We start from the raw sequence: 14285 nt of genomic DNA on the forward strand, positions 1-14285 counted from the left end.
ACGAATTGTATAGTAAAGGCTCATGACAGCCTGACTTGAGAGGGAAGGAATAGGCTGTGTTTCCATAAATCTTGGAGGCTGTGGTATTGGTTCACGTCCAGAAGATTTGGTGGAAACATTTAAAAGAAGTTCCTTGAGAAGATAATCACAAGGGTAATCCTTTATTTGACCTGTACAGTCCTTAGTCCTTAGAAGCATTTAGAGGACTGATTTATTACTTATTGCACTGGCATTGGACCTAGCAATAAATACTGGCTCACAAAAGAGATCTCAGAACTCACCAAAGCCTGGAGAAATAAGTCTAAATTTGGGTTCATAGGGTCTCCAAATTATGTAGAAGTCACTTTCATTTTAAAGCAAAGTTCGACGAATTTGCATAAATGAGAAGTAAAGATCAGTAAGAAAACACCCTTGTTTATGACCTAGAACATGTCCCTTTAACTACCCAAGAGCCCCCTGGGCAATTGCACAGCTACTGCCTATCAGCGACCCTGCGTTCCTTAAGGCTGGGGAGGAGGGCAGAGACTTAATTTCTGTACCGATTGACTCTAAGATGCACTAAGATGCTATCAATTCACAAGTGGCTGCAGTAATTTCCAGTAAGTGCTGCTCTTTCTTTCCACGTCTGGAAACCTCTCTGGGCAAGAGGAAAGCCGAGTGCCATGGCGTTGGCTGTGGCTTTCAGATGAGAGTGCGGGGAATGGAGGAGGGACTCAGGTTCATCAGATGCATTCCTCTGGCTGCTCATTCACGCATTCATTGAACAGATATTTCTCCAGCACCCACTGTGTATTACATTCTGTTCTAGGCACTGAGGATGTAAAAGAGACAAAGTCCTTGCACCCTTGGACATTCTATTGGAAAAGACCTAGATTTCCATAATCCCAAAATACAGAGTCCAGCTTGGTCCTTAGGTGGGGCAGGCTGGTCTATAGACAGGGCACTCAGCAGGCTCACTGGCTAGCATTTATATGTATCTCTTCAGGAACAGAAATCCCCTTCCAGCGACTAACACCATTCTTACCATTCTTCAAGCCATGTCTGTTCATTCTTTCCTTAAATAACTCAGAGTTCAGTGTGCTCACCCTGTATCATTTATTATTTATGTAACTGAGTGTTTAGAGCAAACAACTCCTTTATGCTGCCTTTCTCCAAGCTAAGCCCTTTTAGTCATTTTGCTCAACTCCTTTCAGGGACTATTTTTGAAAACCCCTTCCCCTTATATCTAAAGGTAGGGTAAGGGATAGGGCCTTTCTTGGTAGATTTTCTAATTTCTTCAGATCTCTCTGAAGTTAGGGGATCTGCACCTGAACAAGAAAAAAAGCACACATTGGATTAATGCTACATACATTTATAGCAAAATCATGTGTTGTAGAATTGATTAGTTGCAAGCTTCTGCCATAGGACTGGAAAAGGTCAGTTTTCATTCCAATCCCAAAGAAAGGCAATGCCGAAGAATGCTCAAACTACTGCACAATTGCCCTCATCTCACAAGCTCAACATCCATTGGACCATCAAAAAAGCAAGAGAGTTAAAGTAAAACATCTATTTCGGCTTTATTGACTACAACAAAGTAGACTGGTTTGACTGTGTGGATCACAACAAACTGGAAAATTCTTCAAGAGATGGGAATACCAGACCACTTGATCTGCCTCCTGAGAAATCTGTATGCAGGTCAGGAACCAACAGTTAGAACTGGACATGGAACAAAGGACTGGCTCAAAATTGGGAAAGGAGTACATCAAGGCTGTAAATTTTCACTCTGCTTATTTAACTTATATGCAAAGTACATCATGTGAAAAGCTGGCCTGGAAGAAGCACAAGCTGGAATCAAGGTTGCCGGGAGAAATATCAGTAACCTCAGATATGCAGATGACACCACCCTTATGGCAGAAAGTGAAGAAGAACTAAAGAGCTTCTTGATAAAAGTGAAAGAGGAGAGTGAAAAAGCTGCCTTAAAACTCAACATCAAGAAAACTAAGACCATGGCATCTGGTCCCATCACTTCATGGGAAATAGATGGGGAAACAGTGGAAACAGTGTCAGACTTTATTTTCTTGGGCTCCAAAATCACTGCAGATGGTGACCGCAGCCATGAAATTAAAAGACACTTGCTCCTTGGAGGAAAAGCTATGACCAACCTAGACAGCATATTAAAAAGCAGAGACTTTACTTTGCCAATAAAGGTCCATCTTGTCAAAGCTATGTTTTTTTTCAACAGTCATGTACTGATGTGAGTTGGACTATAAAGAAAGCTGAGCGCCGAAGAATTGATGCTTTTGAACTGTGGTGTTGGAGAAGACTTGAAAGTCACTGATGCTGAAGCTGAAACTCCATCACTTTGGCCACCTGATGCGAAATACTGACTTGCTGGAAAAGACCCTGATGCTGGGAAAGATTGAAGTTGGGAGGAAAAGGGGATGACAGAGGATGAGATGGTTGGATGGCATTACTGACTCGATGGACATGAGTTTTACTAAGTTCTGGGAGTTGGTGATGGACAGGGAAGCCTGGTGTCCTGAAGTCCATGGGATCGCAAAGAGTCAAACATGACTGAGCGACTGAACTGAACTGAACTGAACTAAGCTCCTGCTGTATGAAAACCAAGGAGAACTTTAAAGCAGTCAGGCAAGGTTCTTTGGTATTTCACTGTGTAGGGGTGTCACATTTTAGAAATTAAGATTTGGCTCATCTTCCCAGTGGTTAGGGTTCTCTCTTAGCTCTGGACCTTTATTTATATTGGTTCCTCTTGCCTGAAATATATGCCACACACCACCTCCCCCAGCCTTTTACCACTTCTACTTGGTTTTGTAAGCTAGGCTACATTCTTCTTACTGCTTACTCATGTTTTGGCATTTATCTCTTTGCCTTTTATCTGACTACTTACTTGTTTGCATTCCCTAGTCAACTACTGAGGGCGGGAACTGTGTCTAATCAGTGCTGAGACACCTGGGGCCATCCTGGGGCTTAATAGATAATAGAGGGTAATAGATGTTTGTTGAGTGAAGGAATGAATGACAGTGCCTGCATTGCATTAATTACTTCCACATTTCAGTTTCCCCTTTAGAAGAGCCGCCATCCACCATTCCATTAGCAACTGTTCAGGCAAATTACAGAGGGCTGGGTGAGGGAGATCAGAGGGAAATGCTGTGTTTGTGATATTCAGGCTTCAGTTCCACAAGCACGAACTGGACACAGGCCAGAGGCCAGGCTTAATGCTGAGCAATACAGTGTGGCCCCAGCTCTCACCATGTTCACAATCAGTGTCCCCACTTGCTAGACGCACTGCTAGTTACTGAGAACCTACTCGGCCTGGGAATGGGTCAGGCACTTTCCATGCATGATTTCATTTTGATTTCACTGTAGGCACAGCCATGTGAATTCTTTGCAACTTAAAGATTTTAGTTCTATTGCTTCTTGTATTTTGCCTCAAGGTCAGAGATCAGGAGTTTCCTTATCGAAGAAACTTGGCCCGAGTCATTGTGAATGTGGAAGATGCTAACGATCACAGCCCTTATTTTACCAACCCACTCTATGAAGCGTCTGTGTTTGAATCGGCTGCTCTGGGATCAGCTGTACTGCAGGTGACGGCTCTGGACAAAGACAAAGGGGAAAATGCAGAACTCACATATACCATAGAAGCAGGTGAGAGCTGCTGCAGACGGCAGCGTCATGCATGGCACTGGACTCTCAGTAGTGTTTACCACCGTGTAAAATTCTCATAGTTACCATGTCTCCAAATGGATTTTTTGGCCAAGCAACTGCCCTATTTGCTCAATGATGGTGTATTAAGTTCTTGGCATTTCAGTAATATGTTTTCCATCATTGACAGCAAAGAAAGAGTTTCCTTTTATTGTGTTCAATCTCAGATTTTTCTGGAATGGAGAAGAGCGAAGACTGCGTAATAAACTCTGTGGCTTTTTCTGATGGGTCAACAAGTCCGTGGCCTCAGACTGAAATAACCAAAGCCTCCCATCATAGGAGGGCTGCCAGACAGTTCTGTGAATTGAATCTTAAAGATCATTGTTTACTTGTCAGTAGGTAGGCTGTGGGCTGTGGACTTCAAAAATGCCTACACCCCTCACACCCTGGTTCTCACAAACTCCCTTCATTGGAGGTGATATGAGTGGCATGGTAGTGGGTAGGGACTCAACAGCCTGCTTAACCTGACAGATAAATGAATACAGGCTCTTGTGTTGTTAAAACTTGAGAGTATTTTAAAAATTCAATTTTAATATCTAGAAGGCAAGACCATAGTTTACTGATGGTCTGCAGATGGACACTTAGAAAACACTTATGACAGAAGAGATGAATGTCCAAGCAAGGAGAGGACCGTAAGCCTAAAAACTACAAAGATCCTTTTTCTGCTCAATTTTCCCTGTCCCTGTTCTGTCTTTTTTGAACATTCAGGCCACATATTTCCATAATGTTCTGCAACATTATGTCTGCCGTGCATAATGCCAAATGCTGTCTCCTTTCACGCTAGCGCTGGAAAGGCTTTCTCTTGATTTAAATAAGGAGCATTTTTGAGAGTGGTTGAATTAAAATATGAATGTTAGAATGACAACTTTGGACTAAAAATTTTTAGGAAAAAAAGCCAATAACCTTCTTTAAAAATAGCCCCTCTATTGAATGACAATATAAAACTATTTCCTGTATGAGACACTGACATTTTACATGAGTATGTGTAAACTCTATACCAAAAAAAAAAAAAAAACACAAGAAAAGACATGGGTTCATAACAGCCAGGTGCCTCAAGAGAATTAGTCCATTTCTTTTCCAATTTTCCATAGAGTTTGCTTTCAGGCTAAAGTCTGACGGTGCGTGTGTGTGTAGATGTGTGCTAAGTCGCTTCAGCCGTGTCCAACTCTGGGCCCCTGTGGACTGTAGCCACCATGGGATCCTCCAGCAAGAACACTGGGTGGGGAGCTGTGTTCTCCTCCAGGGGCTCTTCCTGACCCCGGGATCAAGCCCGTGTCTTCTATGTCTCCTGCATTGGCAGGTGGGTTCTTTACCACTAGTGCCACCTGGGAAGGCCAAGCCTGACAGTCCTTTTTTTAAAACGCTATTTTGCATTTCTTGTTTATCACAGGCCATTTTAATTATTTTGTTATTCAGTCCTTGTTCCTTTAGTTTCACAAATAATATAGGGAAACTTTAAAAAATAAATGTTTAAATACTGTCACAGGAAGCGTGGCAATTCAATAACTATATTCATTCTATCAGTTCAGTTCAGTCGCTCAGTCGTGTCCGACTCTTTGCGACCCCATGAATCACAGCACGCCAGACCTCCCTGTCCATCACCATCTCCCATAATCATGTGTGTTTTTTGTTTTCTCCTCATTTATTTATGCATATACCTTCTTTTATGTCATTGTAATCATTTAGGTATATGGTTTTATTTCTACTTTTCTTAACATCTTCTAAGTATTTGTCTGTGTGTCTACTTGTTTTTTATATTTGTCATTAGGGCTACTACTTCTCCTCTCAGATAACCAGACAATTTCAAAACCAATTTGGAGGTTCTCAAAGAGTAATTTAAGGGTAATTTACCATCCAGCTGAAAGTTCTGTGTCGTTTATCTTTCAGCTTCCAAAGACTGTAGCCAAGTGCTAATCATGGAGAAAGAATTCAGTCATTTCTTCAATTAAAGCTAGGGAGAAAAGTTTTTTTTTTTTCCCTTAAAATTTCTTTTATACAGAAAACTTGAATTTCCAGAAAACCCAAGGCATGCTTCGTATCTCAAAGAATAACCTTTGATTAGATGTGTAAAAAGCTAATGAGAATTACAGGACAGACAGACCTATGCTTGACCTGAACTGGTTCTAGTTAAGCCAAGTTTCTTTGGAGATCATGGTAGGAGACAGGCAGATCCCAGCTAGTTCAGGAGTTTGAAGCAAATAGCATGTTTGGTATAAAGTGTTGTTGTTGTTTAGTCGCTAAGTCATGCCCCTCTCACGAAGCTCAATAAGCAAGATTTCACTCTGTTTACTGGTGGTCCATATTTAAGGCTTCCCTGGTGGCTCAATGATAAAGAATCTGCCTACCAATGCAAGAGACACAGAGACTTGGGTTCCATGCCTGGGTCAGGAAGATCCCCTGGAGAAGGAAATGGCAGCCCACTCCAGTATTCTTGCCTAGAAGATGCCATGGACAGAGGAGCCTGGTGGGCTACAGTCCACGGGGTCGCAAAGAGTCGGACACGATTGAGTGACTAAACAGCAATACATTTCCCGTCCCCTGCCTGGCCTGAAGTAACTACTGAAGCTTTTTTTTTTTTTTTTAACTAATTAATTTGGCTGCACAAAGTCTCAGTTGTATCCTCAGGGATCTTTTGTTACGGCATATGGGATCTAGTTCTCCAGCCAGGGATCAAACCTGGGCCCCTGCCTTGGCAGCTCAGAGTCCCAGCCACAGGATCTCCAAGGAAGTCCCAGAAGCTTTTTGTTTTCACCCAAAGGACTGAGGTAGAATCAAGTGCAGAACTTCAGGTCTTGTATTTAGTTCAGGGTTGACGTTTGGTGCCAGCAGTGGTTCACAGGTGGCTTGGAGAGAGGGCAGTACAGGGGAGACCAGCACTAGGAAAGAGCTAAGTTACGACGGGAGGGAGTGTATTAGACCCCAACACGGATACAGATGAAGAGTTAATCTTTTTTGGGTCTACCTCTCTCAGTCATTCAACAAATATTTATTGAGCTCCTTTTTTGTGCCAGGCACTGTGCTGTATACCAGATTCATAATGGTAGGTAACATCAGCACAGCTTTTGCCCAGTTGCCAAAAGTCTATAAGAAGCCATGCCGTTGTTATTGCTGAGTCACTAAATCGTGTCTGACTCTTTGAAACCCCATGATGTCGCCCACCAGGTTCCTCTGGCCATGGGCTTTCCTAGGAGGAATAATGGTGTGGGTTGCCATTTCCTTGTCTAGGGGATCTCCCCGATCCAGAGATAGAACCCACATCTCCCTGCATTGCTATAGATTCCAAGAAAACAAGCAGAGATTAGCTTCCAAAGATTCAAGTAGAGCAGAAGAGTGAAGGCAGGAAGTGGATTCCAAGTAAGCAGGACAGCACACTGAAGAAAGAGAGGCAAAGCGGCCGCTGCACAGCATCCTGGGGCGGGGCGCCAAGGAGACCAGCAGCCACAGGGCCACAGAGCGGGGCCGCGCTGCTCAGGGCCAAAGGCTGGGCCTCGGTCAGCCCTGCCGTGTGTCTTGCTGTTATGCCCTGAGCCGGGAGGAAGAAAAGTCTCACCTGAAAACTCCAGGTGGGGCCCCGTAATGAAGATGTAGCATTCAGGCCTGCATGTCAGGTGTCTCTATATTTGCCTCCCCTGAGATGCTACAGTGAAATGATTCCTGACTTCTTGTGAGGGTCTGTGAATCAAATATTGGAGCACACTCAATTCCACAGTACCATTCACTGAAAATTTGCAAGCTTGTTCCTGAGCTCATTGGCCTTCTTGTTGTCATCATGAAATGGTCATGTTCAGGTGGCATGTCCACATTTGGGGTCAGAATCAAATTCTTTACCTCTGTTAGATTTGCTCCCTCTCAAGAAATAAACAAGCATACAAATAGACTTCACAGGAACATGACATTTTTGTTTTCAGACTTGGAAAAGTTTAATGAACAAGTACGCAGTAAGAAGTGTGTAAATAGCTGTATCTATTGTATATTTTGACTCTTGTGACCCCATAGGCTGTAGCCCACCAGGTTCCTCTGTCCATGGGATTTCCCATGCAGGAACACTGGAGTGGGTTGCCATTTCCTACTCCAGGGGATCTTCCTGAGTCAGGGATCGAACCCATGTCTCCTACATTGCCTGGCAGATTCTTTACCACTGAGCCACCAGGGAAGCTCCATATTTCAATAAGCACTGTACTTGCCTACCTTCTCAATCCTGAAGCCTATCCTAATGATAATAACATTTAAACTCTCTGTATGTTGCCATACTGTAGAACTTCACACAGTACGAAAAACTCTGATATATTTGAATAACCAAAATTTTTAACTTGTGAAAGAGTGGGGACCCAGAAGCATGTGTGTTGTTTGAGCAGTGGGGGACAGCCAGAAAGAAAGCCATATGGTGAAGGAGGCTGCTTCCCGTTGTTCATGACCTGTGAGCCGCGTTCTCTGCGCGTTTTGTGTCCCCCACTCTCTCCTCTTTTCCTCACCCTCCACAGTCCCGGGCGTCACCCCCCCACCTGCCTCAGAGGAAGGCCTCTCAGCTTCCGCAGTGTCGGGGTGCACAGCGGGGTGCAGCCTCCCCGTCTCCTGAGGTTTACGCCTCAAGTTCTTGGTTTCAGTGCCGCTTCTGATGAACAGTTCTGAGCTTCACCAGAAACCTCTCAGAAGTTTAGCAAGTAGAATGGCTACAGATTGAAACACTGCCTTGTCATTCGTTATGTCCACTGTACATCCATGTGTGCATGTGTGTGCGTGTGTTGGAGTATAGGGGATTTGGAAAAACTTCTCACAGCTTACAAAGCAAGTGATGACTTGAGAAGACTCCTCCATGCCTGAGCAGCAAACCCCTCCCCCTCACCCAGGTCATGTTGGGAATGAAGTTGATCCTGATGATGTGAAACAATACCAATTCCATGCAGCAAAACTTACCTTTGGGATAATCTTAAACCAAATGGTGATTTGATACTGTTCGGACGCGATTCCTATGACCTTCTTTCTCACAGCATAGAACATGGAGTTGTGGTGCTGGTTTCAGGATAAATGCCATTCTACCAGTGTCACCGGCATGTGCCAGCCCAATCTGGGAATAAGAAAGTCCTAAGCATTCTTACTTGGAGAAGGCAATGGCACCCCACTACAGTACTCTTGCCTGGAAAATCCCATGGACGGAGGAGCCTGGTAGACTGCAGTCCATGGGGTCACTACAAGTCGGACACGACTGAGCAACTTCACTTTCACTTTTCACTTTCATGCATTGGAGAAGGAAATGGTGACCCACTCCAGTGTTCTTGCCTGGAGAATCCCAGGGACGGGGGAGCCTGGTGGGTTGCCATCTGTGGGGTCACACAGAGTCAGACACGACTAAAGCGGCTTAGCAACAGCAGCAGCAGCAAGCATTCTTACTAGAAAAGTCTTTCATACAAACTCTTATTTCCCGGTTTGAAACTACATAAGTGCTGTGCTATTTTTCTTGTTTACCTGGATTAAGAAGATACTAATCTGAAATTCACAATGTACTGGAAAATTCATTTCAAAGTCTTTTGAATATCCTTTTAGGGAAGTTTTTCATTTTATTTCAGGATAAGGTGGAGTGAAAACAAATAATTGCTTCTATTTGCCATTCTGTGTAAAGTAGCCTCAAGATGAAGAGTTAATCTTCAGAAAATGACCCACTTGAACTCATTTTCTTGTTGATTTCTCTCTTGCAGGGAACACTGGGAACACATTTAAGATTGAACCGGTCCTGGGCATCATCACAGTTTCCAAAGAACCAGACATGACGACAATGGGTCAGTTTGTCCTGTCAGTCAAAGTCACAGATCAGGGTTCCCCACCAATGTCTGCCACTGCCATTGTACGCATTTCTGTCACCATGTCTGATAATTCTAACCCCAGGTTCACTCACAAAGACTACCAAGCAGAAGTGAATGAAAATGTTGATGTTGGAACATCTGTCATTCTAATCTCTGCCATCAGTCAATCCACTCTCATTTATGAAGTGAAAGATGGAAATGTTGATGGGATCTTCACCATAAATCCCTATTCAGGAGTCATCACCACTCGGAAGGCACTGGATTACGAGCGGACTTCCTCTTATCAGCTCATTGTCCAGGCCACCAACATGGCAGGAATGGCTTCCAATGTCACCGTCAATATTCAGATTGTTGATGAAAACGACAATGCGCCAGTTTTTCTCTTTTCTCAATATTCAGGCAGCCTCAGCGAGGCGGCCCCCATCAATAGCATTGTCAGGAGCTTGGATAACAGCCCACTGGTGATTCGAGCCACTGATGCTGACAGCAACCGGAATGCTCTGCTTGTGTATCAGATTGTGGAGTCCACAGCCAAGAAGTTCTTCACGGTGGACTCCAGCACAGGGGCAATCAGAACAATCGCCAGCCTGGACCACGAGACCATCGCCCATTTCCATTTCCATGTGCATGTGAGAGACAGTGGCAGCCCCCAGCTGACTGCGGACAGTCCCATTGAAGTCAACATAGAGGTGACAGATGTGAATGACAACCCACCTGTGTTCACTCAGGCTGTGTTTGAGACTGTCTTACTCCTTCCGACCTATGTCGGAGTGGAGGTTCTGAAAGTTAGTGCCACAGATCCTGACTCCGAGGTACCCCCTGAACTGACGTACAGCCTAATGGAAGGCAGCTTGGATCATTTTTTAATTGACTCGAATAGTGGCGTGCTTACCATAAAAAACAACAACCTCTCCAAAGATCACTACGTGCTGATAGTGAGGGTGTCTGATGGAAAGTTCTATAGTACATCCATGGTCACCATCTTGGTTAAAGAAGCCATGGACAGTGGCCTCCACTTTACTCAAAACTTTTACTCCACCTCCATCTCAGAGAACAACACTAACATAACCAAAGTTGCTATTGTCAATGCAGTTGGAAATCGCCTTAATGAGCCCTTAAAATATAGCATCTTAAACCCAGGAAACAAGTTCAAGATAAAATCTACCTCAGGGGTCATTCAGACCACCGGAGTCCCCTTTGACCGTGAGGAGCAGGAGGTTTATGAGCTGGTGGTGGAAGCCAGCCGAGAGCTTGACCATCTACGGGTGGCAAGGGTGGTGGTCAGGGTTAGCATCGAAGACATCAACGACAACTCTCCGGTCTTTGTGGGTCTCCCTTACTATGCTGCCGTGCAGGTTGACGCTGAGCCTGGCACTCTGATTTACCGGGTGACCGCCATTGACAAAGACAAAGGTGCCAATGGAGAGGTGACCTACGTCTTACAGAATGACTATGGCCACTTCGAAATTAACCCTCATTCAGGGAACGTTATCTTAAAAGAAGCATTCAACTCAGACTTGTCCAACATTGAGTATGGAGTCACCATCCTAGCCAGAGATGGTGGAAAGCCCTCTTTGTCCACATCTGTGGAACTTCCCATCACTATTGTCAACAAAGCGATGCCTGTGTTTGATAAGCCCTTTTATACAGCGTCTGTCAATGAAGATATTGGCATGGACACCCCCATTCTAAGCATCAACGCCACCAGTCCAGAAGGCCAAGGCATCATATATATCATTATTGATGGGGATCTGTATAAACAATTTAACATTGACTTTGACACTGGGGTTCTGAAAGTCATTAGCCCTTTGGATTATGAAATGACATCCGTTTACAAGTTGACAGTAAGAGCCAGTGATGCACTTACTGGGGCCAGGGCTGAAGTTACCGTTGACCTGCTTGTTAATGATGTGAATGACAACCCCCCTATTTTCAGTCAACCCACATACAATACAACATTATCAGAAGCGTCCCTCATCGGGACACCTGTTTTACAAGTTGTGTCTACTGATGCAGACTCAGGAAACAATAAAATGGTCCATTATCAGATTGTCCAGGATACTTACAACAGCACGGATTATTTTCACATAGATAGCACAAGTGGCTTGATCCTAACCGCGCGAATGCTGGACCACGAGTCAGTGCAACACTGCACTTTGAAAATCAGAGCCACAGATAATGGCTTCCCATCACTGAGCAGCGAGGTCCTGGTTCATATCTACATCTCGGACGTAAACGACAACCCTCCAGTCTTTAATCAGCTCATTTATGAGTCATACGTGAGTGAATTAGCCCCCCGGGGCCATTTTGTAACCTGTGTGCAAGCCTCCGATGCAGACAGCACTGACTTGGACCGGTTGGAATACAGCATTTTATCTGGGAACGACCGGACGAGCTTTCTGATGGACAGCAAGAGTGGCATCATTGCACTGTCCAACCACCGCAAGCAGCGGATGGAGCCTCTGTACAGTCTCAACGTGTCAGTCTCCGATGGTCTGTTCACGAGCACCGCCCAGGTGCATATCAGGGTCCTCGGGGCCAACCTGTACAGCCCTGCCTTTTCGCAGAGCACCTACGTAGCAGAGGTGAGAGAGAACGCAGCCGCTGGGACGAAGGTAATCCACGTTCGGGCCACGGATGGGGACCCGGGGATGTATGGGCAGGTCAGCTATGCCATCATCAATGACTTTGCTAAGGATCGATTCCTCATAGACAGCAATGGACAGGTCACCACAACAGAAAGGCTAGATAGGGAAAACCCTCTGGAAGGAGACATCAGTATTTTTTTGAGGGCCCTTGATGGTGGAGGAAGAACAACTTTCTGTACGGTGAGGGTGATTGTGGTGGATGAAAATGACAACGCCCCTCAGTTCTTGACAGTGGAATACAGAGCCAGCGTCAGGGCAGATGTCGGGCGGGGCCACCTGGTCACGCAGGTCCAAGCCATGGACCCAGATGATGGAGCAAATGCAAGGATTACTTACTCCCTCTATAGCGAGGCCTCGGTCTCAGTGGCCGATCTCCTGGAAATCGACCCTGACAATGGCTGGATGGTCACCAAGGGCCACTTTAACCAGCTGAAGAACACAGTGCTGTCCTTCTTTGTCAAAGCAGTGGACGGGGGCATCCCAGTGAAGCACTCGCTCATTCCTGTCTACATCCACGTCTTACCCCCCGAAACGTTCGTGCCCTCCTTTCCCCAGTCTCAGTATTCCTTCACCGTGTCAGAAGATACGGCCATTGGGAGCACGGTGGATACTCTGAAGATTTTGCCCACTCAGAAGGTCAAATTCAGCACAGTTAATGGGGAGCGGCTGGAAAATAACAAAGGCAATGTCTTCATCATAGAACAGGAAACAGGCACGATCAAGCTGGACAAGCGTCTTGACCATGAGGTCAGTCCAGCTTTTCACTTCAAAGTGGCAGCCACTATACCCCTGGACAAAGTAGACATTGTGTTCACGGTGGATGTAGACATCAAGGTACTGGATCTGAATGACAACAAGCCAGTCTTTGAAACTTCAAACTACGAGACGATCATCATGGAAGGGATGCCCGTGGGCACCAAACTAACACAGGTGAGAGCCATGGATATGGACTGGGGAGCCAACGGGCAGGTCACCTACTCCCTCCACTCGGATTCCCAGCCCGAGAAGGTGATGGAAGCATTCAGCATCGACAGCAACACAGGCTGGATCAGTACCCTGAAGGACCTGGATCACGAGACAGACCCCGTGTTCACCTTCTCCGTGGTGGCCTCCGACCTCGGGGAAGCCTTCTCGCTTTCTTCCACGGCACTGGTGTCTGTCAGGGTGACAGATATAAATGACAACGCTCCAGTCTTTGCCCACGAGGTGTACCGAGGGAATGTGAAGGAGAGCGACCCTCCGGGCGAGGTGGTAGCCGTCCTCAGCACGTGGGACAGAGACACGTCTGACGTCAATCGCCAAGTGAGCTACCATATTACAGGTACGTCTGCCACCCTCAGGGTTCATTCTGTGCTTCGCTTCCTAAAGAAAGAGGGAAGGTGACAGGGGGCGGGCTTCTCCAGTGGCTCAGCGGTAGAGAATCCAACTGCAATGCAGCAGCCACAGGAGACCCGGGTTCCATCCCTGGGTCGGGAAGATCCCCTGAAGGACGGCATGGCAACCCACTCCAGTGTTCTTGCCTGGAGAATCCCACCGACAGAGGAGTCTGGCGGGCTACAGTCCATGGGGTCCCACAGTCAGACATGACTGAAGCGACTTAGCACGCACGCATGCATGGCGAAGGGGTAAGAGTAGGGGAGAAAGACGTGAGACGAGGCTTTGAGGAGTTCCCTTTCCTCTTTGGGGCTGAGACGACTCAGTTCTTTAGCTGTTACTAACTCAGCCTTATTTTGCAGTTCATTGGTTTGCTTGTGACAGATGACCCAGACTGATACTCAATTTTTATCATTTGAAAAAAAGTTCAGCTTTGCTGGTGGTCCAGTGGCTAAGACTCCTTGCTTCCACTCTAAGGGACAAAGGTTTGGTCCCCAGTCAGAGAACTAAGATCCCACATGCCACATAGAGTAGCCAAAATAAAGGAATAAAATTTAAAAAGAGTCCAGCCCAATATCCCAGTTGAAGAAATAAAAATAGCAGGATGCCTAAGAAGCTTTTTGTCTGAAATGAATATAAAGAAATCAAAGTGATGCTTTACTCACCTTTCTTTCCTTACCATTATCACTCATGTCTTTACTGTAGAAATATACATTTTAATGGAAAAAAAACCCAACACTTCCTTTCCACATTACTCTTCTTT

At 45.5% G+C, this 14285-nt stretch overlaps 1 protein-coding gene across 3 annotated transcripts in view; it reads left to right on the plus strand.

Annotated features, from left to right (window-relative positions):
• Positions 1-14285, plus strand: part of FAT3 (FAT atypical cadherin 3) — a 645126-nt gene that overhangs the window by 515123 nt on the left and 115718 nt on the right. For all 3 annotated transcript variants that reach the window (XM_088832053.1, XM_088832051.1, XM_088832052.1), the window contains 2 exons: positions 3435-3645; positions 9396-13469. In XM_088832053.1, the coding sequence (XP_088688179.1) occupies positions 3435-3645; positions 9396-13469 (4285 nt within the window). The remainder of the gene's footprint in view (positions 1-3434; positions 3646-9395; positions 13470-14285) is intronic.

The sequence above is a fragment of the Moschus berezovskii genome, chromosome 25 (genome assembly GCF_049115385.1).
Source record: "Moschus berezovskii isolate FMDL1 chromosome 25, NW_MosBer_1.0, whole genome shotgun sequence".
Lineage (NCBI taxonomy): Eukaryota > Metazoa > Chordata > Mammalia > Artiodactyla > Moschidae > Moschus > Moschus berezovskii.